This window comes from Drosophila obscura, unplaced genomic scaffold (genome assembly GCF_018151105.1).
Source record: "Drosophila obscura isolate BZ-5 IFL unplaced genomic scaffold, ASM1815110v1 contig_25, whole genome shotgun sequence".
Taxonomy (NCBI): Eukaryota; Metazoa; Arthropoda; class Insecta; order Diptera; family Drosophilidae; genus Drosophila; species Drosophila obscura.
The window spans coordinates 3,760,656-3,788,261 of NW_024542812.1; the positions used below are offsets into that span (position 1 = coordinate 3,760,656).

General features: G+C 47.4%; 1 protein-coding gene across 7 annotated transcripts in view; it reads left to right on the plus strand.

Annotated features, from left to right (window-relative positions):
- The window catches only part of LOC111077304 (cyclic AMP-dependent transcription factor ATF-6 alpha), a 161,079-nt gene that overhangs the window by 92,756 nt on the left and 40,717 nt on the right, over positions 1-27,606 (plus strand). For 2 of the 7 annotated variants that reach the window (XM_041594405.1, XM_041594407.1), the window contains exon 5: positions 1,739-1,925. In XM_041594405.1, the coding sequence (XP_041450339.1) occupies positions 1,739-1,925 (187 nt within the window). Of the gene's footprint in view, positions 1-1,738; positions 1,926-23,807; positions 24,054-25,029; positions 25,106-27,606 lie in introns of those variants that run through there. The other 5 variants (XM_041594409.1, XM_041594411.1, XM_041594406.1 and 2 more) reach the window with 4 other exon arrangements.

Genomic DNA, 27,606 nt, shown 5'->3' on the forward strand with positions numbered 1-27,606 from the left:
ACATGTATAATCTACATGTAAGATATATAATGTACATTATATATTTAGATGTAGATAACAGATGTAGCAAAAAAATTTAAAATGTAAAATTTTTTTTTTTAATTCTAAAATTCTAAAAAATCATATTCTCAAAAATGTAAATACTGACTGAGTACGGGTATAAGTAGAGTTCGCGTCTTTAGACGCGTCTTCCTTCCCGTTTTTTTTTCTTTTGAAATGTTGACCTTAAAAACTGCAAAATTCTATGCAACCAGATATGAGATACTTAAGCTATGTGAAAAATAGAAGCACTACCTCTGAAAAAAGCAATGAAAAAAAATACCAGATTTTAAAAATAAAAGAAATAAATTTTAAAATAATATGTTCCAGATGGGACTAAAAAAAAAATGTTTACACTTAAAGCTTTTAAAAAATTACACTAGTCAACACGATTTTTCCTCAAGGAACAAAACGAAATTTTTCTTAAAGATTTGGGGCTTAGAAATGGTTTGATAATATTTTTTTTTTTTCTATGGCAGAACTTTTTTTTGAAGAATTTTTGAAAACTGGTATTTTTTTGTAAAGCTTTTTTCAGAGGTAGCGCTTGTTTTTTTCACATAACTCTAGTATCTTACGTCTGGTTGTAAAGAACTTTGCTATTTTGAGAAGATAAGTGGTATTTTTTGTTAATTTTTTCCATATTTTAGGTTTGGTTAACGAATTTTAGCTCCAAAGTCTCTCCATAGATTTTAATAAGCGATACCTGGAACGACGCCAAATTAATGCACCTATACACAAAAAAATAGAGAACACAGGATATAATTTTTTTTCGACTTTTCCTGAGTTTTTAAAGTCAAAATTTCGTAAAAAATACCGCCCAAAAATCATCATTTTTGCATTTCAATGCCTTATATTTCCCAGACGGTAAGCTGTAATCACAAAGTGTTTAGGCTTAACTTCTAGGTGTTTTAATTATCTTCTCAAAATAGCAAAGTTCTTTACAACCAGACGTAAGATACTAGAGTTATGTGAAAAAAACAAGCGCTACCTCTGAAAAAAGCTTTACAAAAAAATACCAGACTTCAAAAATTCTTCAAAAAAAAGTTCTGCCATAGAAAAAAAACCATAATTCTTTAAAAAATTTTAAAGCCCCATATCTATCAGAAAAAGTCGGTTTGGATCCTTGAGGAAAAAAAAAGTTCGATATTGTCGAGTAGTGTTATTTATTGACTGGTTGAGTAAAGTTACTTGACAAACTGAAATTCAAAATAATATCTCAACTAAGAAAAATTAAGAAAAAATATTATTAATCAAAAATCCAATTTATAAATCAAGATTTGCACGATGTGACAAATATCAAAGAACTTTTATGGAAAACACCAAATATATTCCTTAGCCTCTTGTATAACGAAAGAAAATTTCCTACTTAACTTTATATTTCCTACTTAACTTTATATTTTTGTGTAGTTTTAAACGATCCGTGGTATATCACATGAGTCTGGTTGCTCTAGCTCTTATAGTCTCTGAGAACTAGGCGTTAGGCAGACAGACACTCGGCTATTGTTGCTGATCAAGAATATATATAATTTATGGGGTCGGAAACGTTTTTTTCTCTGCGTTACACACATCCACTTTTACCACAAATACAATATACCCCTTAACTCTTTGACTACGCGTATAAAAATCGGTCGAGCCGTTTTATATATATTTATATAGATTCTTTATTATTTTAATTTTTTATATTTATTTATTTTAATAGAATAAACTGCTCAACACTCCCATAAAACCTAGTTGTAACACCAAGGAGGTACCAAAAAATCCGTCCCCACCTTACATGATTCTGGACTTAAGATGTCCAGTTACCACAATTTTTCCATCCGAAGATCGTATTAAAAACATTACTTATCGGAGTACTGAGCAAATGTTTGCTTTCTATGATAATACAGGTATGTACGAGTGTAAATTCAAAGTTAGATATATGTCTTATTTTTATACCCGGTACTCGAAGAGTTTAGGGATATATTAGTTTTGTGGTCGAAGTGGATGAGTGTAACGCACAGAAGGAAACGTTTTCAATAGCCAAGTCGATATAGCCTTTTCTCTCTGTCCATCCCGATGAGCGCCTAGATCTCCGACACTATAAAAGCGAGAGCTACCATATTTTGTATCCAGACTCTTGTGATATCACACTGCTGTCTGGACGTTGATATGCAATGACTGCACCATCAAGTGGCCCATGCGACACCAAGCCGAATCCTGTTACGCGTGAAACCCAGGCAGAAACGCAGCCCCTCCTCCGCCCAACTGACCGAGGGGCGCAGCCGCATGACGCGCGACGCGTGTTACCGAACCGATCACGAGCATGCAGGAAAGATAGGTGTTAGACTAGGTTAGGTGGGGTTAAAGCGGTAGTTGGGGAGAGGGGGAAATCCCCCCCCACCCTAACTCACTTGGTCCTGCTACAGGACCGTTGAGATGCCGCATGTGTGTGTACCCCTTCTCCCCTACACCGTAGTGAGCAATCTGATTGCGGAGTTAAGGGCAGCCCCATCCGGTGGCTTGGACGTATTTGGACAATATCCCTGGTCTGATTTCGGACAGGTCCGAAATGTCGGTGAGTAAGGGAGCCCCAAGAAGCCGTAGCCTACGGTTTCCCTGGCCGGACAGTGACAGAAGATTTGGGGGACCGACTCCTCCTCCTCCTCTTCCCTGCAGCTTCTACAGAACTCGTTATGAGGGATTGACAGTCTGGCAGCGTGTGTGCCGATCTGCCAGTGTCCCGTGATGGCTCTGATGACGGTAGAGCACTGTACTGCTGAGTTTGGGGAGCTCTTTCTAGCGTTTCTTCGATGGACTTGGTCAGATCGACCTGGAAGTTTTACAGGTGATGGTTTGCGCTATCATCTGTCGGCAATTAGCTCGAAGGCGTCGTGCGTTAGTAGCCTACACGTAGCCAAAGGCATTGCTACCTGCTTCTTCTCCGGTAGGAGAGGTGTGGTAGTTCCATGCCTGGCTAGTGCGTCGGCAGCATTCCCGTGGATATCCCTGTGTCCAGGAACCCATATTAGGGCGAGATCTAAATGCTCTGCGGTCTCATTAAGAGACCTGAGGCATATGTTGACAGTCGTTGAGTTCGACGATATTAAGCCAAGTGCTCTGAGAGCTGCTTGGCTGTCTGAGAAGACGCACACTGAGTGTCTGTCTAAAGACAGTTTGGAGACGATAAAAATAGCCTCGTTAATTGCTTCAACCTCCGCTTGGAACACACTACAGTGATCCGGGAGTCTGAAACAATGATTAATGTTGAGCTCGTTACAGTAGACGCCACCAACCACACGGCCGACTAACTTAAAGCCATCAGTGTATATGTGGATCGCAATTGCGGGTCCAGGTTCACCCCTCTCCCAGTCCCTGAGGGGGATTGATAACTGGAAGGGCGTCGAGAGGTGATCACTCGGTATACAGTAATCTGTCCCCTCCTATAGTTGCGGGAGTCTCGTCAAGATTCCCGAGTGTCCAAACGTGGATGCTTTCCAGAGTTTGGATTCTCTCATTCTTTTTTTTATTATTATTATTACGGGATTTTATTTATCGAATCTTCCCTATTAGAGACTTACGACAAGTATACAAATCTTAGTCTAATATATTTCTTTAATTAATTACACTTAATTACTTAGAGTACGTCCCTAGCTAAGTATTATTGCTGGGTAGGAAGGTCTCTTCGCCGGAGTCGTGTATGGCTAGTGTGCCAAGTTAAAGACTGCGCAAGTCTATTAGGATGGGCTTGAAGCTTGGCCTGGTACTTTGCTTTCACTCTGGCAATTTCATCTTTAACTGATCCTACATTTAAGTCTTTATGGATATTTTCATTCCGTATGTACCATGGTGCCCCAGTGATAGTTCTTAGTATCTTCGATTGAGCTCTCTGGATTATTTCTAAATTACTAACGCAAGCATTTCCCCATAGCTCGGAGCCGTATGTCCAGATGGGTTTGAGAACTGCATTGTACAAAAGTATTTTGTACTCCAGTTTTAGTGGTGAACGGGTGTTTATTAGCCAATGTAGATTACTAGCTTTAAATTTAAGTAGATTTCTCTTCGCTTCGATGTGTTTACGGCAAGTTAGCCTTCTATCCAGATGAACACCAAGGTATATTACTTCTGTGGTTTGTGAAATGTTGATATTGTTCAGACATAATGGAGGGCAAGTTTGTCTGTTTAACGTAAAGGTGCACTTTTGCTCATTTGTATATATCCGCCAGTCTGCTAGCTATTTTTTTAGGGCCACGAGATAAGATGATAAGTGTTCCGTGGCCCTTCTTGGGCACTTGGAGCGACTTAATATGGCAGTATCATCAGCAAATGTCGAAGTTGTTGTTAGGCTGTTTGTCGGTAGATCTGCTGTGAATATGATATACAGTGTCGGTCCAAGCACGCTGCCTTGCGGTACACCAGCTTCAATTGGATGATATTCAGAGAGGAAATCTTTGCATCGTACTGCGAAACTTCTTTGCTGTAGGTATGACTCCAATATTCCATGGATGTTCTGTGGAAGTAATATTTTGATTTTGTGGATTAAGCCATCTAACCAAACGCGGTCGAAAGCCTTTCAAATGCATTTCGTATCTCAGAGGTTATACGGTTTACTGGTTCAATGGTTCCGTGTTTTTCGCGAAATCCAAATTGGTAAGTCGGGATGGTACCGTTGATGTGTAGGTGTTGTTTGATACGATTCAGGAGCAGCTTTTCAAATATCTTTGATAGGCAAGGCAGTAGGCTGATAGGTCTATATGATGATGGCTTGGACTTGTCTTTTCCGGCTTTATGGATCATTGTGATGACTGATTTCCTCCATTCCTGAGGATAATAGCCCCATTTCATCATTCTGTTGAATATCACAGTAAGGAAATATACTGCACAGCTCGGCAATTCTGTGATAATATTAGAGGAGATGAAATCGTGGGCCGGAGCTTTCTTTTGCTTTGAGATTTGGTCTTTAATGACCCTTGTGACATCTTCTGATTGGAATATGATAGGCGGAGTAGCTTTGGGATTGTTGGTTGGTGGGAGCACAAGGCTATTTGTTGCTGGGTGTGGTTTGAAGACATTTCTAGATGGACGGCAAATGTATTTGCCTTCTCGTTGTTGCTGCGAGCCCACTGTCCTGTTTGTGTACTGATTTAGCTTTCCACAGTGGGAATCGTAGTTGGGAAGAGTTGCTCCATAGGATATTTCGAGGCAGGTGATCTGTGTGCTTGCCACTCTCGGCGAAGCCTTCTTTTATCGCGTAGCAGCACTTCAATGTGCCTAGAAATACGACTGCTGTTGGAAAGTTGTTTAGATGCTAATATTGGTGTTGAGTGTTTTGCCGCCAGTGACATTGAGGAAACCAATGCATCGACTGACCTATCAATGTCATCTTTACAATTAATGTTTGGGCAGCTATCAATATGAGAGCTTATGTACTTCCTGTATTTGAGCCAATCTGTTTTGCTAGAAGTTAGAAAGTGTGGGCGTTCCGAAAGCTGTGGATGGTCGTAAAGGTGAAGTAGAATGGGCGACTGATCCGATGATAGATCTGTGAAGTGATCTACATTAATCTGAGCTTGCAGCACACTTCATGTAACTGCAAAAACAATCAAGTCGGTTTGCTTGTTTGGATCTGTGGGCCAATATGTGGGCTTGCCCAGAGAGATAAAGTCTAGCTTGTTTCGTGGGGTTATTATAGCGTTATATAGTTGTCTTCCTTTCGGGCTGGTAAGTCTAGATCCCCAATGGGTGTGCTGGGCATTGTAGTCACCAGCTGCTATAAATCGGTCACCTAGTGGGTCGAAGAATGTTTCAAATTCTGTTTCGGAAATGCAGAAGCGTGGTGGTATACAGTACAGTATACTGCGGCTAGGTTTAGGCAGCCGCTCTGAATTTCACTATGAATTGCTGTTGCCTGTAGATAAGGTGTAGCAAATGAAGGCAATGGATAATGCCTAATGCGATTCTTGATCAGAACGCCAGTACCTCCATGTGCCTTACCATCGGGATGATTTGTCGCAAAGAAGTTATAGCCATCGAGGTGAAAATAGTTTTTATTTGTTAGGTGAGTCTCTGATATGAGCATGGCGTCAATGTCGTGTTGAGCGAGGAACTGTAAGAGCTCGCATTTGTGCTGCGAAATGCCATTTGCATTCCAGAAACATATATTTAGACAGGCCATTGAAACATATTTCTGTTTGATTAGGAGCTCCAGGAGGAGATTTTGGTTGCGCATAAGCTCCTGCATCGTTTGTTGTATTGCTACCATTGTGTTTGTTATAGTTACCAGCATTGACTCAATTCCACTAGGCAATTGGGATGGATTAGCAGGGGTATGCTGGGCAGTAAATTCTGGGATCTGATTTGATGCCTGATGCTGCATTATTCCAGCTGTGGTTGGTTGAAGTGTCGGCTTAGAGACTGAGGCGTACGACCCGTTGTTGTAGCTTAACGCCTGAGCAAAAGAAACTCCTGGAGTCGTAGTTGATGGTATATATGTTAAGTTTTGTCGGACGACCGGGTTTCGAGCTGCAGCTATTTCTTGGTTTACACAGGACAACCTCTATAGTTGGCAGTATGGTTTCCTCCACAGTTGCTACATTTTTTGGCAGATGGGTCCTCCTTATTTACGGGGAAGGCCTCAGTGAGATGAACATCACCACAGGAAACGCAGACTGCCCGTAGAGTGCAATAAGTTTTCGTGTGTCCATATTCCTGGCAATTTGTGCATTGGACCGGTCCATTTCGTTTGTGTGGTTCCTCCACGGTGATCCTACGGTGCAGTAGATATTGAAGCTTGTATATTGGGTGAACTTCATTTTAACTTATGTGCATACTTTCAGGTGTCAGTTCTACTTTGAACATTGGCTGGGGAATTTTATTTCTATTTATTATGTTCATAGCCATTTTGACTTCGAAGCCCTTATCGTTAAGTCCATATATTATCTCATTGATTGGGACTGTTGGTTCGATTCCTTTGATAACCACTTGTAATCCTTTGCTACTTTTAAGTTGGTAGGTGTAGTAATTCATTTTTTCATTTTCGAGGTATTTCGCAACTGATTGATAGTTTTGTTCATCATTGACTTTTATTTTTGTTTCATTTGACCGATTATAATCGGTGTATCAATTGGTGACATACGAATCGCGGTCTATATATGCATCTCGCTTCCAGCTTTCTTTCGCCTTTGCTATCGTTCTCTTCATCTATGCTGCTCTCTCGCATTCTTTCTTGCTATTTATCGCTCGTACTCGGCTCAGCAGCAGCCCGAGCTTCTATCGCTTCTTTGCTCTCTCTCTCGCTTGCATTAGGGCACGGGCAATTCGGCCCGCCTGTCCTTTTTCAGTCTTTAATTGATCGTCATCATCGTCATCGCACTCACGTTCTACCGTCTTGATCTATCACTCACTCTCTCGCATATTGAACAGACCCTGCGTCTTCAATTCATCGCTCTGATTTGATCAACCGGTACATCCCGCTTTACTTTCGCTACACCTACACACTCCCATACGGCTCAAGTGGTCTGAGTTACGAGTCCAATTTGTCCGCCTGAGGTTGCGGAATTTGTCTGGGCTCGGTATGGAGAATGAGAAAACAGTTTCCACGACCCTGTGGTTCGAGATGGAGTGTTCTTCAGGACCCTCCAGGATACTATGTTATTCTGTATCGTGTGAGATGCAAGTGTGAGGTCCAGGACCTCCTCGCGATTTTTAATAATACAGGTGGGATCGTTCCCCCGGTTTAATAAGACCATCTGAGTGGTCAGTATATAGCTGAAAAGAGACTCACCCCGTTCATTGGTGTCAGTGCTTCCCCACTGACTGCGGTGTGCGTTGGCGTCGCATCCCACAATTAGGCCGATGTCCTTGGCCTCGCAGTCTGCGATGAGAGCCCTTAAGGGCGCTTGTAGAGGAGGGTCAGGTTGGTCGTGACCCTTGTATATGGGGCACATCCTCAGTGAGCTCTCCTGGCTTCGAGGCTCACCGCTGTGTGGTCTTCGTTGCTGAAATTTGGGAGCAAAAATAAGTGTAACTCTCTTTTTGCAAGAATGCAGGTACGGGTTTTACCTGTGGTGTCATCTATGTATAGCTTATAGTCTTGAGTCCTCAGATCGGAAACCCTGTTTCCGAGGATCCAGTCCTCTTTAATGAGGACTATGCTGTCTCCACCCTTGGCTAGGTGGAGCAGTAGGGCAGCGCATGCTGCCTTGCAATGATGGAGGTTTATCTGCAGGAGTGTCAGGGACATTCCTGAGACTGACCTCCACCATTGTGTCGTCGGCATCGCTCTCGGTGGACTCCGTGTCCTCTCCGACATCGATACGTCCAAGACCCCTAGCTAGGTCGCTTGCATCCGACTCGTGGCGGTCCAGGATATCTTACGACTTCTCAGATGCCTCGTCCGACGCCGAGGCTTGGCTTTCCGCTTCCGGGACGTCTGGCTGCTCGAGATCTGGCTGGATCTCTGCTAGCATGCCCTTAGAGTCGGATTTGTAGGGGGCTGTGGTCACCTTCCGTTAGTCATAGTCCACTACTCCGTCCGACTTCTTCAAGAGTACGAGAGACTCCTCATTGAGGACGAGGATTATCTGGCGCCTCTGACCAGTAACCTCATCCACCTTGACCATCTTCCAATAGGCTGTAGGAAGGTGGGGGTTGCAGACCTGCAGAACCTTCACGATCTTCTCCGGCTCTGCAGGCTTCACCGAGACCCACGCTCTGGCCCTCGGTCTGCTGGGGATGACTTCCCATTTGACGGCTTCCAGTTTGGCCCATGGGTAGACCTCCTTGAGCGCCGCCACTGCCTTCGTGTAGAGGGCCGCCGAGCGGGCATCTTGGCAGGCGATGGCTTTCACCGTGCCTTAGTGCCACCCGGTGTCCTCACAATTAGGCGGTGGCCCGCCATTCTCCGCGAGCTCCTCCAGAAATCTGTCCTGGAGCTGTGCATCGACGAAATGCCATTTGTCCCGAGGGACATTACCGTCCTTGGCGCCCCTGTCCAGGATGCCAATTAGGGTCTTGCCCCTCGCCACCTCAGGGAACGATCTGTTCGCCGAGTTGGTTTTCGCCCGCTTGGTTGCTGGGCTTGGCCTGGCTGTATAGCGGGATCCTCCGCTGAGCGTTGCCGCTTGGTCGGTGCCTTGGCTGCACCATTTCCGGCTTTGACTGGCTGGAAATCCGGGATTATCGAGCTATGGACTATGGGCCAGCCTCTGCTCCAACCCCTTTTCCGACGACTTGAAATCCGGGTCGTCGTTAGACAGGATAAAAGCGGCGCGCCTCCTGTCTTGGTAGGACGGCTTCTTCCTCTGTGGTGCAGTACCTCCGCCTGCCGAGGTTGACGGGGGTTCCCCAGTCACACGGCGCTTTCCAGCCGCGATTACGCTCTGCTTGGAAGCCACCCCGATAACCGGAGCCCTCCTCGCATCGGTAGCTGCTAGAAGACGGCGGACCGACTGAGTTTTCTTCCCCGTCTTCTTAGAACCTGGTTTCCCAGGCTTTGATGTAGAGTGATTGGCTTTTCCCTCCGGTACTTTAGGAGAAGTACCGAGCTCCTTTGCGGTTGTTTTTAAATATTTGGAATTTGGCATATTTGGTCCAACGAGTAGGCGGGACAGGGATAGTCGCCCGAGGCATAGCCCGCTTACCTCGGGAAGCCTAATTTAAACTTGAGGTCGGCAGGTATCTTGAGTTCGCATATACAATACCGAGCTCCCCCTCGGCCACGCATCCATTAGCATATCCTGTTTCACCGTGGATTGGGGTAATTTCACTACGAGAGTTTTCTTCTCTCCGCCCGACTACAATTTGCCAGCATCCGTCGCAGAGACTTGACCGTACCAGGAAGTGAGTAGAGTATAATCGCAGTTCCACTGGTGTGTACAATTACGGCGGGTGACGGGTCGCTCGTGATCCCCCCGCATCCTAGAAACCAGGAGCAAGGGTGCATCGGATCAGGGCAAGCCCTGACCCGAAACGACCCCCTAGTCAAGGGTCAAGTTATGGCGAGACGGCCCTTCATCTGTTAGTCCCCCTGTATCACCCGAATGGCTGACGGACTTAAAATTCGAGGAAAATTAGAGCTAAACATGCAAAGATAGCTAAGAAATAGTACTAATTACGGGAAAGGTATTTTAGTATTATGATAAAGACATAAATATGGAATTTTCTGTCGTCTGTGCCAAAAAAACCTGCAAGAAGCAGATCACCCATGACCAGCCCAATATTCCCTGCTGGCTTTGCGAAAGCGTAGTGCACGCAAAATGTGTAAGGGCCGTGTAGAAGATGCCATTTCCCAAAACAACGGCCTACATTATAGTTGTGAGGAATGCCGTGCTGTGGAAAACGACATGCGTTCGTTCATGAGGCAGACGCGGAGTGGCTTCAAAGAGCTGATCGTAGGCTTTAAACAGCAATATGATCGGCTCTTGGCCATGAACACTCAGTTCAGCAGCTTACAGCTGCTGGCTGAGTCTCCGAGGCGCAAGAAGTCTACTCCGCGGGACTTGCAAGTGCCGACTGCCTCGTGTCCGCCGGCATCTGAAAAACTTACTCCGACCACTCCCTTAGTGCAGCAGTTGATTACGTTTGCTAAGATGCAGATTCGTGGGCCGAATGCGTCACTTCGGAGAGTATGCAGTTAGAAATGTCTGTAGAGTCCGTGTCCATCGAGTCCGCACCCTTAACTATCCCCTCAGTTTCGCCCCCACCAGCTAATAGATGTCCAGGACCACCGGATACTGCCATCACAGGTACTAGGCCTGTGGTGCCAAAACCACTGGTGGGAGTCCCACCAAAGCGACAAGTTTTTGTCTCGCGGCTAGCCCCTGACCTCACTGACCTCCAATGATGTGACCGCTTTTATACAAAGCTAAATAAAAGCAGTCGGCTTAAAGGTGGAAAAATTTAACTTTTCTTACGCCAGGAAGATATCTTCCTTCAAGATAAACTTCTACCCAACTCAATTTGAAACCATTTGTTCCGCCAAGTTTTGGTCAGAGCATTTGGTGGTTAAAGAGTTTAAGGCTAAGAAAAAGAATAGGCCCCTTACTCTTCCTAGCATTCAGACCAGTGCTCCATCTACATCCTCATCTTCCACCTCTACTTCCACCCATCCAAAAAACTAACTTCCTCTCTTGTAGTTACCCACCAGAATGCTAGAGGCTTGCGTAGTAAGCTCAGCACTCTTTTCCTTGAGAGTATCACATTCTCATCCCACGTTATTGTGTTCACCGAGACCTGGTTAAAGCCTTAGTTCCTTAGACATCCTTAGTTCCGAAGTTTTGGCAGGTCGGTACACAATGTTTAGAAATGACCGTTTGTATCGACGTGGAGGTGGGGTCCTTATTGCAGTGGACTCAAACTTCACGTCGGAACATTTCATGGTCCAGGTTCAACAAGACCTGGAATTCCTGTGCGTAAAACTGATTCTCCCAGGCTTTTCCATTTTCATTACTTGCTCGTATATTTCACCTTCCTCGGATATCTTAATATACGAGCATCACCTGTCCGTTTTAAAAACAGTTTCTTCCTCGCTATCAGATAAAGACCATATGATAGTTCTTCGTGATTTCAATTTGCCAGGTACTGTTTGGTCTTCGGTAAACGAGTCTAATAACCTTGTGCCCATGTCACGACATGACTTTATCGACGGCTTGCTAGACCTATCCCTGTCTCAAGTCAACCATGTGAAAAATTCCTTGGGTCGATTGCTTGATCTGTGCTTTGTCTCGGATCCGACCATAGTGTTGTTAACCCGAGCCCTTCCGCTCACTATACCTGAAGACTCCTACCATCCTACATTCAAGGTGTCAGTCGATATTGGCCCTACTCTATTGGATCGAATGGGTAGGCTATCTGAACGTGTCCGCTGCTTTCGTAAAGCCGAGTTTAAGAAGCTTAATAACCTCATTAGTGATTTTGATTGGTCCGCTCTGTACTTGTGCACTGACGTTATGAAAGGCACACACATTTTTTACAATGTACTTGACACATTTTTTGATTCATGTGTCCCACTTTCTTTTCCGGTTAGATCTGGAAAGCCTCCTTGGTTTACCAAAGAGTTATCCAGTCTAAAAAATTTAAAATCAAGACTTTATAAAAAATTTCGAGAAGTTGGTTCTCCCTCTTCTCTTTCTCACTATGTAATAGCTCGGTCAAATTTCTCCGTTCTTAACGCTCAATGCTATAAAAACTACCTATCTCGATGCAGGATACGATTTTCTAAGGACCCTAAACAGTTTTACAGCTTCGTAAATAGTAAGCGTAGAACGTCCGCACATCCATCCCCGTTATCTTTTCTCAATATGTCAGCAAACAATGATCAGGCAATTGCCGATCTTTTTGCCAAATTTTTCCAAACAACCTATTCTCATGAAAGCTACTCTGGTCAGCCGCATCCATACAGTTTACCAAGGTCGAATGGTATCTTCAGCCCCTTGTTAAATGAAAGCTCACTGCCTCATGATCTTCGACTAGTTAAGACGGTGTTTTCACTTGGTCCTGACGGAGTTCCCGGCTGTGTACTCAGGTACTGTGCCGACGCTCTGTGTGGACCCCTGCTTAAACTATTCAAACTATCCATTAACTCTTCATGCTTCCCCACATCTGGATGGAATCTTTTATTATTCCGCTCCATAAGAAAGGTAGCAAGTCTGATGCAAATAATAATAGAGGTATATCTAAGTTATCCGCTTTTCCTAAAATGTTTGAAAAAAGTTTAACTCTGCATTTGCAACATCTCTGCAAATCACTTATATCTCCGTCTCAGCACGGATTTATAAGGCGACGATCAACAACCACAAATTTATTAGAGTTTACCTCTTTTATCATTAAAGGCTTTCAAGGTAACTTGCAGACGGATGTCATTTAGACTGATTTTAGTAAAGCATTCGATTCTGTAAACCATTCCCTTTTAGCACAAAAACTTGACCTTTTAAGGTGTCCGCCTAATCTTTTGAGATGGATTTCTAGCTACCTTCGTTTTAGGTCTCAAAGAGTTCTCTTCAAAAACTCCTTCTCTTCACCTGTTAAGGTTACTTCTGGAGTACCACAGGGCAGCCCCCCATTTATATTCACACTCTTTATTAATGATCTGCCTTCAGTATTAACAAACTCTAGAGTACTCATGTATGCGGATGATGTTAAACTCTGTGTCCAGTATAAGGACATTTAATTTCACTCTCACTTGCAATCCGATATCAAAAATTTTCAGTCATGGAGTTGTACAAATATGTTGCACCTAAATGCCTCGAAGTGCAAAGTAATGACATTTCATTGCTTAAGCACCGTTTTGGCTCCTTATAGCCTCTGCGGTGGTTCTCTTGAGAGAATTACCTTGGTTGATGATCTTGGTGTTAAACTAGACCCAAAGTTAAAGTTTTCTGAACACATTTCTACCATGGTAAATAAGGCCATGGGTGTGCTGGGTTTATGGGGTGGTCAAAGGCCCCCTCCCTGTCGCTGCTTACGCCTCCCCCCCCCCCCTGCCCCCGGGTGCCCGCCCCCCCCTAACCCGCCCCGCCGCCCTCCCCGCCTACGTACCCCGGGCCGTGGCGCCGCTCTAAAGGGCCAGTCGGCCGGTGGCGTCCATCAGCCCACCGCCGGCAGCCACGCCCACCAGCCCGGCGCCCCCCGCCGTCTCGCCCCCCGCCCCCCCCCGCCCTGGTCTACGTTGAGTATATGATGAGAAACACTGAATAACAAGAACCAACAACAACCCCCACCCGCCCCGCCCCGCCCACACACGTCCCGACAGACGAGCACCCAGCAATAGGACCCTCACAAGTGGCGCCCGAGCAGGGACTTTTTGGTGACTTTAAGGAGACTAACACCTTAATACGGAGCTTTGTGGAGTAAAGACCCACGGCCACTGAAAGAAAACTAGGCTAGCAAGGACTAATACCCGTCCAGCACTAAACCGGCACCCTCGAAAAATCCGGTCGCAAGCAAAAGTGCTACAGTACAGAAGTACCACAAACAAAACGTAAGTGAGTGCCACTTACCGCAGAAACACACCATGGAAGCTCACGGAGACGGTGAACCCGATGAATTTTACCCGGAGGGACACCATACCAATCCAGGAGTCACCACCGGCTGGATTTACAAACTCCGGCGGGACGAGCTGGAAGCCCTTGCCGAGGAATTCGGATTTGGCAACGATTTGATTCGCCGCATTAGTCGCCGGAACACTCTCGCAGGACGCCTGGGTTCGACTGCTAGACCTCGAACGGCAATACGCCAAACCAGCAGGACGCTCCAAGTCGCCCATGCCCACCACTCCTGGGCCATCTGACCAGCGGAAAACGGACCCAAAAGCCGGGTTACAAGTCCCCACCGCGTCCGAATACAGCACACCCGGCCCACCACGCATCGTAACGCCAGGCGATTTGCCCCGACCTGCAGTTACGGAGACCAGTCGCTCGCCCACACAGAGGATCCTGCCAGCCATTGACCCTTCCGTAGATGGACGACACCACAGCCACACCGCCCACATCGCGGAACAGATTCGGAAATGGGGAATCAGGTTCGACGGACAGGACGACCCAGTTACATTTCTGGAACTACTCGAAGAACGTGCGCTGGGTGGGGTGGACACAAATCAGCTACCTCGGGCCATGACAGAGCTTCTTACCGATCGGGCCAGTCACTGGTACCGCACCAGCCAACTACAAGGCAGCTCATGGGCATATTTCCGCCAAGAATTCTTGACTTTCTTCTTGCCGCCACGGTATTTTGAACAATTGGAAGACCAGATCCGAGCACGCAAGCAAGCGGTAGGAGAATTGTTCAAGGATTACCTCATCGAGATACGTCTACTCATGCACCACGCCAGGTACGACGCAGCCAAGGAACTGAACAGGATTTACGATAACGCCCTGCCAGCATACCAGATGTACGTGCGGCGACACGAACTACAAAGCTTAGCACAGCTCACAATGTTGGCCACCGAGTTCGAGAGCATCCAAGAGCGGACCATCCCGACCAAGACACGCAAGGCCGGCTTCAGAGCAGAGGAATTGCGACTCGCACCAGCCGCCATTTCTGAGCCCCCATTGGGAATCGACAGACACACCAGGGAGACCACCAAACAGTACGGCGAATCCCGACGTAGCCCATCACATGATCACGACCCCCATCAGCAACCCACGCGCAGCCTGTCGCCGGTGTGGTGAAGCCGGGCATGCGGCATACGACTGCCATAGTCTCTTGATCCTATTCTGCTGGGAATGTGGCAAACGCGGCACACGGACCGTCGATTCCTGCCGCCAGAATACGTCGGGAAACGACATGCGTCCCCAACTGACACGGGATCAGCCGGGAACGACGCCTCCTCCAACCCGCGACTAAATAACTCTCTACACGTAAGCAACGGCCGGATAGTGGCGATGGTGACCATAGGAGGACACGCAACGGAAGCCACAATCGACACCGGGGCATCCAGAAGCTTCATCAGCGCAAACCTCGCCCGACAACTAGACAGCAACACCAACCTGCAAGATGCATGCGTCCGCATACGCCTGGCCGATGGCTCGGTCGGAGAGATCTCACAAGTTCTACTGGCGCACATCAAGTTGGATCAACGAGAGGTTCAAATCCCGCTGTTTGGCAGGAACATGTTGGGACAAGTCATTGTCGGCATGGACTTCCTAGGTGCCACCGAAACGACGATCCAATGCGGATCCACGCTGCTACAGCTACGAGACCGTCACCCCATGCCCACTGAACCCGTGCTTACTATCATCCACGTACAAGACGCCGAACCCCGATGCCAGAAACCCCAACAAATCGCAAAGAACCTACGTCCAAGACCTACCACAACGCACACGGCACCCAATAACGCAACACTGCACTTGACACCTAAACCAATCGCAACGAATACGAAGCAACGGCACACTACGGAGAACACGAATCCAAGGTCAACACCAGCAAACCGCAATCAAGCAATCGGGAAAACGAGTCCCTCGGTCACTACGGAGCAACCGCGTCCTAGGCCAACCACAGGGGACACATACCCCAAACAAACCACGAGGATGTCACACACGAGACAAACACACTTGAACCCGGCGCTCGACACAGGAAGCCCAGGTCTAAGACAAGCAACAGAGCAAGCACGCACAGTCGTACCCACGGCCGACGCCACACCGATCCTCGCCAACACAATGGAGTACCTTCCGCGTACCGACTTGACTGCTAGCGCCATGCACCGAGCCATGCCTAGAGCCAGGTCCGAGATCTTCGTCGCCTGTACCAGCTGTTGGTCCAAAACAAGAGGCACCACCGAGACTCACCTGTTCATGCGCCAAACGACCGCCAATACCACCCAAGTATTGCATCAGAGATATGAAACATATCTACCCACGGCCAACGCCACACCCATCGTCGCCCACATAACCCTCGACACAACCCTCTTACCCGAAGACCCCAGCCAGCCAGCCATTTGACTCCGAAGCCGCCGACCCAACCGAACATGAGCCCGAACCAGTCCCGGAGCCGTGGCCGCCGGACTTCGCCCCGCAGATCCAAGCATTTACATTTGACAGACCCATCCTACCGAAAGACCCGAATCAAACCTTTGACCCCGGAGCCACCGAACCCACCGAAGACGACCCAGAACTACCGACGGATCCTTGGCCACCCGACATAGCACCTCCGATCCAAGAATGCCTGGACAAAGAACTACCAAAGAAAACTGCCGAGAAAACCATCGTCATATGGGATAAGCGACCCACCAAGCAGAGACCAACTACAAAGCACCCAGAACAGCAGAAAGATCACGATCAGAGCAGCAGTAGAAAATATAACGTTACCGACGCCACGCTAAAGTGACTAGATTCATACCGACGAATCCAAAGACTCGACACAAGCCAAAGGACAGGAGAACCCGGAAAAAAAGCGAACCTCAGCACCCGCCCAGCGACGCCACTAATCTCTCCTTCACCCACCCGGAAGAAGGGGGGGGGATGTAACGAACCATGGTTCTAGCCATGGCTCGTCACAAACGGCGGAGGGTCAGCGCATCCACGCTGGCGGGAGACAATAACCAAACTGATATACACAGAGCTAACGAACAATGGCTCTAGCCACGGTTCTCCACAAATAGCGGTGTGTCAGCACCTCCTCTCGATCAACAACTCTACACATTTTTGTCCACACAACAATTTAAAACACCCCACCTCTTGGGACATTTCGCAATCGACGGCCTACATAAGAAATATCATTTGCGTTATTTCACAATAAGTCAAGCTAGCATAAAATTATCGACCTACCGACCCAAATTCAGATATCACCTTTCCCAACTGCAACTGCACCTTCCGGGATGCAGCCTCAGCAAAAACACACTGCCCCACTAACAATTGTCAACGAAGCACCCAGCTTCGACCCACTTACCACGCCCTATAATTATTATCACCAATAATCATAAGTTAACAATAAGCAATTATTTCCGGGTCTCAGGTGCGATCGCCAGCTGCATAAAAGGGCCAAGATCGGGCGAAAGAGTAGGCAGTCCATCAGCCCGAACACAAGACACAGGCAGTCCATCAGCCCAAACACAAGACACTGCACAAGGCAGTCCCTCAGTTACACACCCAAGACACTGCACTACGCAGTCCACCAGCGCACCATTTAACTACGAGTTGAAGTAGCAGAATTTAAGTGAATGAAGAAAACAGAATACTGAATAAAGCCAAGAAACCAACAAACAAAACGGCCGCCTTATCATTTCTCGCTGCCTACTACATTCTTTTGCCAGCCAGCCCGACACCTGAAGTCACCTACAAACTACAAATTTTCTTGTAGCGGACCCTGGACAGACTGATGCTTACCTCAGCCTGAAATAGGACCGTGCATTTTAATGTAAGTTAGTAGGAGAGTTAATTTAAAGATAAAAACACCGGCTGTTTAAGAAAAATAAAAGGAAAATGTGGAGCGCAAAACAAAAACACGTCTGGTCACTACGAAAGAGAACGAACGATTGCAAGTGTATTTCGAAATTTCACTACCCCGCTTCCGCCCCCACAAAGGACGAAAATCTCTGGCAACCACAATTTTGAAAATATGAGAAAACCATATCTACCAGATCGCTGAATTTGGATCAGACAGATCATTATTATAGCCAGAATAAACACATACATTTCCAGTGGCTACGGTACCCTTTCTACGCTTACTTATTCTCTCTAACACATTCTGCCTCGTGCAGTGGACGAACTAGAACGGCTAGCATTGTTGTGTGAAGGGAGGGAGCGACAGATGTCGCGAAATAACAAAGAGTAGAGGAAAAATGTAAACAGATAATATATTTTTAAATTTTAATAAGATAGGTCAATAGGTGGAAAGATAGTTAACGAAGTGCATCGGCTTGGATTCCAAATCGGGCGCTTACGTAAAATTACGTCTTACATATGTATATGTATTGAATAGGTTAGGTTAACCCAGACGGCCCTCACGGGTCCACGCATAGGCCAATATGGCCCTTAGTTGTCCCCCATCCGGACCATATGAACCTTTCGAAAGTATTTATGAGGTTTTGAAGTCCTTAAGGATCGAGGTGTTTTTGGCAAAGGCTAGCAGTTCCCTTGGCGTCCTCTTGGAGGCATCTTCCAGTGATGCCAGTACCGGGGCGCCCAGGTATATTCTCCTAGCCCTTGAGAGAGCCGGGCAGTTGCAGATGAGATGTTCCAGGGTTTCAGTTGCCCCGTATTCCTCGCATTTCCTGCAGTGGCCACTGTTGGTGATGCCTAGTTTGACAGCATGTGCCGCGGCCAGACAGTGACCTGTGAGTATTCCCACCAACATTCTGCAGTCCTTCCGTGGGAGGTGCAGTATGTAGTGGCTGAGTTTCCTGTTGCGCTCCTTGCACATGTTTTTTGAGGTTCTGCAGGTGGTGGTTCTGCTCCACCTGCTTCTTGCCTGTGTGTCGGCCCGTTTCTCTAAATCGCTTTGGAGCGTTCTAAGGGAGGCAGGCACGTTCTCAGTTCTGTCGTTTTCCAGCCCGACGCCGTCCTTAGCCAGACCGTCCGCCATCTTGTTGCCATCGATGCCTTGGTGGCTTGGGAACCCAGTAGCTCCGCACTGACATTGTCGTGCTTAGGGTATCTAGTGCCTCCCTGCTTGCCAAGACATTTCTGGAACTGACCGCCGACGACTGCATGGATCTTATCGCCGCCTGGCTGTCCACGAACAGGTTGATCACGTCGTGTGGACGATCCGTAGACTGAGCAGTCTCTGCCGCTTTCCGTATGGCGAAGACTTCCGCCTGGAATATGCTGCATTGGTCCGGTAACTTATAGGACAGCCTTATCTCAGGGTCTGTACAGTTTATGCCTGCTCCTACTCCTCCTTCCATCTTGGAGCCGTCAGTGTAGATGTTGAGGTGTTGAGTCTGGTCCCGACCCCTTTTCCAATCGTCGGGCCCCATGTATGAGGTTGTTTTTACATCCAGGCCAGTTTGGGGGATCATGTAGTCAGATATACTGGTCATGTCTCGGCCAATTGAACTGTGCCCGAATCCTTGTAGAGACATATTGCCTGATGCTACTAAGCGTTGTGCCGCCTTTCCTGCAGTCAGTTGAGCGTGGATGTCCAGGGGGTCGATTCCGATTATGGTTTCGAGAGCTTTTGTTGGGGTTGACCTCAGCGCCCCCGTAATGCAGAGCAGTGCCTGCCACTGTTTCCTTTCCATAAGCTTATTGTACGTCTTCTTTTCTGTCGCTTGGCACCACACTAAGACTCCGTACAGCAGAGTCGGTCGCACCATCGAGATGTAGATCCAGTGCATTAGAGCAGGTGACAGGCCCCATGTGCTGCTTAGCATCTTCTTGGATGCGTATAGCGCAATGATGGCCTTCTTCACCCTTTCCACTACATTGGGCCTCCATGCCAGCTTGCTATCCAGTACTATGCCGAGGTATTTGACTTGTGCTCTCGGGGTCAGCCTAGTTTTATCAATTTTCGGGGGGATCCATGCCGGTACCTTGTATCTCTTGGTAAAGAGGATGAGGTCCGTCTTGTCCGCGTTGATACTGAGTCCTACTTTTCCTTCCCACTCACATATCTCCCTGAGTGTTGATTCCATTATGGAGCTGAGGGTCGATGGACATACTCCCGTAATAATTATGCTTATGTCATTTGCATAGGCTGTTATTTTTGGGGCTCTCCTCTCGAATCTCTTTATTAAGTCGTCGACCACCAGGTTCCACAGGAGGGGCGACAGGGCCCCACCTTGTGGTGTGCCTTTATGCGCCCCCCTCACCATGGAAGCGGTGCCCCACTCTGATTGCGTTTCGATTAGGGGTCTTATCCAGAGTGATTGCAGTGTGGTCCTCTACTCCATAATTCCTTAAATGGTGTAGGCATGCTGGATATGGTCTAGACACTCCTAGAGATACTCCCTACATCTTTCCTGATGTGTAGTCAGCCCGTCTCCCGAGTGTAGATCCAGCAGCTTTTCTAGTGTTTTGAGTAGAAAGGATGTAAGGCTTATCGGTCTATAATCCTTGGGGCTCATATGGCTGCACTTTCCTGCCTTTGGAAGGAAGACAATCCTCGAGGTCCTCCATTGGATAGGAATATAGCCTGTGCTCAGGCAAGCTGAGTATATTGAAGAGAGCCATGGGGTGATCACGTCTTTGGTCACCTGTAGCATGGCTGGGAATATACCGTCTAGTCCAGGTGCTTTTGTACCCGCAAAGGAGTCTATAGCCCAGTGGATTTTCTTAGACGATATGAGACCTGTTGGGGGATGCACTTCCTCAGTTCCTAGGTTCTGATGCGTTGTAGCGTCAGCAACCTCGGTGGATCCTGCGAAGTGAGCTTCCATTAGTGCTGTTAGGGCTTCTTCACTGCCCTCAGTCCACTGTCCATCTTCTCGCTTCAGCTGACTCTGTATGGTAGGTTGCTTTGATAGCAGCTTCCGAAGTCTAGCCGTTTCTGGGACTTTCTCGATATTGGAGCAGAAGTTCCTCCACGAGTTTCTTTGTGCCCTGCGTATTTCCTTCTTGTACTCCCTGAGTAGGATTTTGTATTCCTCATTGATTATCTCCTCGTTCGCCTGTTTGGCGATTTTGAAGAATTCTTTGAGGTTGTTTCTGTGAAGCGATAAGTCCCGGTTCCACCAGAGTGCTTTGGTCCTCTTTTTCGTTCTCGAGGGTGGGCATGATGCGTGGTACGCATCCAGTAGTTCCTTGGACAGGGTCTCTAGGGACGTTTCTATGTCTTTCGGGGATTTCACTGTGCCCGGGCGAGTCGCGAGCTTCGAAGTAACTGTTTTTTTAAACTTTTCCCAGTTTGTGTTCCGGGGTTTCTATAAACAGTTATCTGCGGAGAGTGTTTAAATTCGCACTTGAATTGAATGTACTTGTGGTCTGAGAAGGATGGTCTTTCAAGGACTCTCCAGCCAGATACCAAAGTACTCTTTCCCGTTACGAGTGTTAGATCTAGTACGTTGGACGAGGTGGGACCTTCGAAGGTGTGTTCCTCCCCTACGTTTGCTACATCTAGGTTAGTTGATAGTATGAAGTCTAGAAGTAACTCACCTCTGTCGTTGATGTCGGGGCTTCCCCACACGCTGTGGTGGGCATTGGCGTCCGTACCAACCAGAAGTTGCTGGTCTTTCGGGCTGGCATCCGCCACCAGACTCCTTAGCTCTTCCGGTGGAGCTGGCCTGTCATGTGCCATATAGCAGGAAGCTACCATAAGGTGCTTTTCCTCGCTTTCTAGCATCACAGCAGTCAGGTCATCAGTGCTGTAATGAGACAAAAGGTAAGCATGCGGCGGTTCTGGTCCTGCTTACCGATGGTGAGTGGAAAAGGTTGTAGTTAGAGGACTTTAGTCCGGCCACAGCGTTGCCAGAGGCAATCCATGGCTCCTGGACCAGAGTGATGTCGGCGGGCCCTTGCTCCATGGCGATGAGGAGCTCCGTCGACGCGAGTTTGCTTTTATGTAGGTTGAGCTGCAGCACCCTCACTGACATGGGAGGCTGGCTCAACTACACTCGACGGGTTGACTATTACTGTCAGGTCTCCGTCCTCCTCCTCTTCGGAGTCGTCCAGCGCCATACCCTGAGCGGTCTCCACGATGGACTCCAGACCGAGGTCCTTCTCCACCTCGCCTGCCTGCAGGGTGTGCGTGTCCTTGTCTTCGGGGTGGCGCTTTTTGAGGCGGAGGTATACGCTACCCATGCCCCACGCCATCTTCCCGAATCTGGGGTACAGCAGGTCCTCTGCCTCCTTGCTGATTTGGAGGATCGCACTCTGGGCCCCGTTGGGTAGTGGGCTCCCAATGTGCAAGATCCTCCAGTTCGCCGTTGGCACGTCTGGGTTCTGCCGCTGTAGCAGCCTCAGCGCACGGTCTCCTTGGATTGCGATGGGGAAGAGTACCTTCGCCTTTGGTATGGACGGGATTAGCTGCCTGTCCACAACCTCCAGTCTGGCCCCCTCCCACATCGCCTCCATTTGGCAGACCGTTTGCGTCAGCCACTTGAGTGTGGGGTCGTCCATACATTTCAGTATTTTGACCCCGTCAAGCCACCCAGCATCATCGAACGTGGGCATGGGGGCTGTTGGGTCCTCCTCCATTCTTCCGAACAGCGACTCTTCGAGCTGCGCGTGCACCATCTTCCACCGCGCCTCCGTCATCTTGCCATTCTCATCGCTCCGGTCAATGACTGCCAAGATCAGGTGTCGTTTGGTCACCTCATTGACCTTCGCCTTGGATTTGGGCTTCTTTGCCGTTTTGGGTGGAGGTCCCACCCCTTTGGGCCCGCGTTGCCGCTTGCTCGCCGGAGTGTCCTTACTGACGCTCTCGGTCGAGCGTTGCCTTTTGGTGGCGAGAATCTCCTCCACCTTGTTGGCAAATTCTCCCTTCGTCGCTTTCATTTGCGGCATTTGTGCAAAGTGTAGGCGGCCCTCCTCTACCTTCTGCTCAGCCCAGGCTAGCTTGGACTTCTCCTCTTGGGAGATGTCTTCTCTGCCTTGGAGCCGGCTTCGGATCTTGAGCGCCGCCTTGTATTAGGCCTTAGCCTTCATCCCCTCCCTAGAACGCTTCGGCTTGTTGTGACCGCTGGCGACACGCAGAGAGGATTGCTCCTCCCCGTGCCCGCCGGTGGTAGCAGTCGTGCTTTCCACCGACGTTTGGACTGACATCCCAGTCCCTGTTCGATCCTTATTCCGCTCCATAATTTATTGGGGGGACCACCCCCTAGCGTTTTATGCCTGACCGCCAGGCACCTCCAGCCATGGCCATGGTTCAGTTCCCCCAATTTTATATCGGGAAGACCTGGACCTGGCCTTAGCTAGACACTGCATTACCTCGGACAGAGCAAACGGCAATGCATTACCCGATCCGGGGTAATGCAGTGCCCATTGCCCGGCCGGCACCCTCTGGGAGGGTTCAGCTGGAGGATTTTCGCCTGGCCAATATATTGAATAGCTTTAATCAAATCATAATCACATATAAACTAACTGAGTACCGGGTATAAGCGGAGAGGCGTCGCATTAGCCTCCGCTCACAACGTTCCCCCTCGTTACAGATTGAGCAGTTGCCATTGCACTAGTTTTTATTTTAATTAGCAGTATGAATTAAATTGAATTTGAATGTATGTTATGTCCGTGTCAGCTCTTTTGTACAAGTTCACTTCGCTTTCCTCTGATTCGCCACATATGCTGTCTTGGAAGAAACATACTTTCACTCATTAAAAACATTATTCGTCGATCGTACCCTCTTTCAAATTAGGAATTCTTCGCCAAACATCTAAATTATTTATAAAAATTATCTATAAAACTTGCATGTGTCATTTGCAGACAATGCCAACTATAGAGAACGAAAAAAATGTTTAATCAAAACCCAAATAACCAACATTTATGAGCGAGTAATTTTTGAAGTATGTCTTGAAACTATGGAAAAGATCAAAGACTCACTGATCCGAAATGACCATGGTAATTTCAATAGCCTACAAAATATAAAAAATTATGCATACAAAGAAGTTTGGGACTCTCTCGTAATGTATAAGATATTGTCAAGCCCTTCTAAATACTTGAATTTGTATTGTGATAGGGAAACCGAGAAAATATTGAAAAGTTTATTATAAAGGATATATACGATGAGGATGTGGAGTGGATCTCAAAAGAAAATGCAGTTATAGAATCGATTATGGATGAAATGGTAGCACGCTATGCGAAAAAAATCGTTACATATGTGTTCAATAGGATCTACCTACGAGTGAAAAAATTTGAAATGGTAAAATAAATATAATTTTTACATATTTGTAGTGCATTTTTTTTTTATTGGTGCCAAATGCTAGAGAAATATTTTTTAGTTGTCAGAGGTGTCTCAGGTGTCCACCAGGACACTTAGGTTTACTGTGAGAAACCCCAAAAGCCGAACGAAGATAGCGATCCAGCGGTCGACACTGCTCCTATTAGAACAAGAACGATTCTCGCGTTTCGCCGTCAAATCAGTCCAGAGAGGCTTTCGGCAATGCCGTATCTTATGTGCATAGGAAAGTGCCCTGCCGCTCACGTACACGATAAAAGCCCTGAAGTACGCGTCATAGATGTTATCGATGTATTATACGATAACTATTGAATTTTTAAGTTTAAGCCTAGTACTCAGATCGAAAAAACACCTCGCAAACAGAATAAGGGTTGATATTCGTATGAAACCGATAAGAAATTTTGTACGGCAAAAACTGTTTTCTAGGCTCTGTACGGAAGGCAGTACCCAGATCAACAAAAAAAAGGTCGGTATATACTGGGCAAGTATCCGAAGTATTTGCTTGTTTTTTTTGGTTTGTTTAGACCTACCTCGAGAATTATATCAATTTGATATATTTTGCCAGAAAACACGAAGCAAACATTGTAATAAGAGTACCCAAAAACCAAATGAAATATTTTAATAATGAAGACAAATAGAATCTAATTAATGCAGTGTTATATGAATGACAATTATATGGATATTATAATTTATTATTTTTATTAATTTTCATAAATGTAAAATAAATATTGTTTTCAAAACATTTTTTAGTCACAGTGTCCGGCACGGGAGGCGTCGCCATCTGCTGCTGCTGCTAATAGTCAGATACATTATAGATAAATATAGGCGGAAACCCTAAAAGGTCAAGTTTTTTGCGCTAAAAGGGAATGGTTTACAGAATCGAATTCTTTACTAAAATCAGTGTAAATGACATCCGTCTGCAAGTTACCTTGAAAGCCTTTAATGCTCTTCAGGTGGAGCTGGCCTGTCGTGTGCCATATAGCAGGAAGCTACCATAAGGTGCTTTTCCTCGCTTTCTAGCATCACAGCAGTCAGGTCATCAGTGCTGTAATGAGACAAAAGGTAAGCATGCGGCGGTTCTGGTCCTGCTTACCGATGGTGAGTGGAAAAGGTTGTAGTTAGAGGACTTTAGTCCGGCCACAGCGTTGCCAGAGGCAATCCATGGCTCCTGGACCAGAGTGATGTCGGCGGGCCCTTGCTCCATGGCGATGAGGAGCTCCGTCGACGCGAGTTTGCTTTTATGTAGGTTGAGCTGCAGCACCCTCACTGACATGGGAGGCTGGCTCAACTACACTCGACGGGTTGACTATTACTGTCAGGTCTCCGTCCTCCTCCTCTTCGGAGTCGTCCAGCGCCATACCCTGAGCGGTCTCCACGATGGACTCCAGACCGAGGTCCTTCTCCACCTCGCCTGCCTGCAGGGTGTGCGTGTCCTTGTCTTCGGGGTGGCGCTTTTTGAGGCGGAGGTATACGCTACCCATGCCCCACGCCATCTTCCCGAATCTGGGGTACAGCAGGTCCTCTGCCTCCTTGCTGATTTGGAGGATCGCACTCTGGGCCCCGTTGGGTAGTGGGCTCCCAATGTGCAAGATCCTCCAGTTTGCCGTTGGCACGTCTGGGTTCTGCCGCTGTAGCAGCCTCAGCGCACGGTCTCCTTGGATTGCGATGGGGAAGAGTACCTTCGCCTTTGGTATGGACGGGATTAGCTGCCTGTCCACAACCTCCAGTCTGGCCCCCTCCCACATCGCCTCCATTTGGCAGACCGTTTGCGTCAGCCACTTGAGTGTGGGGTCGTCCATACATTTCAGTATTTTGACCCCGTTAAGCCACCCAGCATCATCGAACGTGGGCATGGGGGCTGTTGGGTCCTCCTCCATTCTTCCGAACAGCGACTCTTCGAGCTGCGCGTGCACCATCTTCCACCGCGCCTCCGTCATCTTGCCATTCTCATCGCTCCGGTCAATGACTGCCAAGATCAGGTGTCGTTTGGTCACCTCATTGACCTTCGCCTTGGATTTGGGCTTCTTTGCCGTTTTGGGTGGAGGTCCCACCCCTTTGGGCCCGCGTTGCCGCTTGCTCGCCGGAGTGTCCTTACTGACGCTCTCGGTCGAGCGTTGCCTTTTGGTGGCGAGAATCTCTTCCACCTTGTTGGCAAATTCTCCCTTCGTCGCTTTCATTTGCGGCATTTGTGCAAAGTGTAGGCGGCCCTCCTCTACCTTCTGCTCAGCCCAGGCTAGCTTGGACTTCTCCTCTTGGGAGATGTCTTCTCTGCCTTGGAGCCGGCTTCGGATCTTGAGCGCCGCCTTGTATTAGGCCTTAGCCTTCATCCCCTCCCTAGAACGCTTCGGCTTGTTGTGACCGCTGGCGACACGCAGAGAGGATTGCTCCTCCCCGTGCCCGCCGGTGGTAGCAGTCGCGCTTTCCACCGACGTTTGGACTGACATCCCAGTCCCTGTTCGATCCTTATTCCGCTCCATAATTTATTGGGGGGACCACCCCCTAGCGTTTTATGCCTGACCGCCAGGCACCTCCAGCCATGGCCATGGTTCAGTTCCCCCAATTTTATATCGGGAAGACCTGGACCTGGCCTTAGCTAGACACTGCATTACCTCGGACAGAGCAAACGGCAATGCATTACCCGATCCGGGGTAATGCAGTGCCCATTGCCCGGCCGGCACCCTCTGGGAGGGTTCAGCTGGAGGATTTTCGCCTGGCCAATATATTGAATAGCTTTAATCAAATCATAATCACATATAAACTAACTGAGTACCAGGTATAAGCGGAGAGGCGTCGCATTAGCCTCCGCTCACAACGTTCCCCCTCGTTACAGGTTGAGCAGTTGCCATTGCACTAGTTTTTATTTTAATTAGCAGTATGAATTAAATTGAATTTGAATGTATGTTATGTCCGTGTCAGCTCTTTTGTACAAGTTCACTTCGCTTTCCTCTGATTCGCCACATATGCTGTCTTGGAAGAAACATACGTTCACTCATTAAAGACATTATTCGTCGATCGTACCCTCTTTCAAATTAGGAATTCTTCGCCAAACATCTAAATTATTTATAAAAATTATCTATAAAACTTGCATGTGTCATTTGCAGACAATGCCAACTATAGAGAACGAAAAAAATGTTTAATCAAAACCCAAATAACCAACATTTATGAGCGAGTAATTTTTGAAGTATGTCTTGAAACTATGGAAAAGATCAAAGACTCACTGATCCGAAATGACCATGGTAATTTCAATAGCCTACAAAATATAAAAAATTATGCATACAAAGAAGTTTGGGACTCTCTCGTAATGTATAAGATATTGTCAAGCCCTTC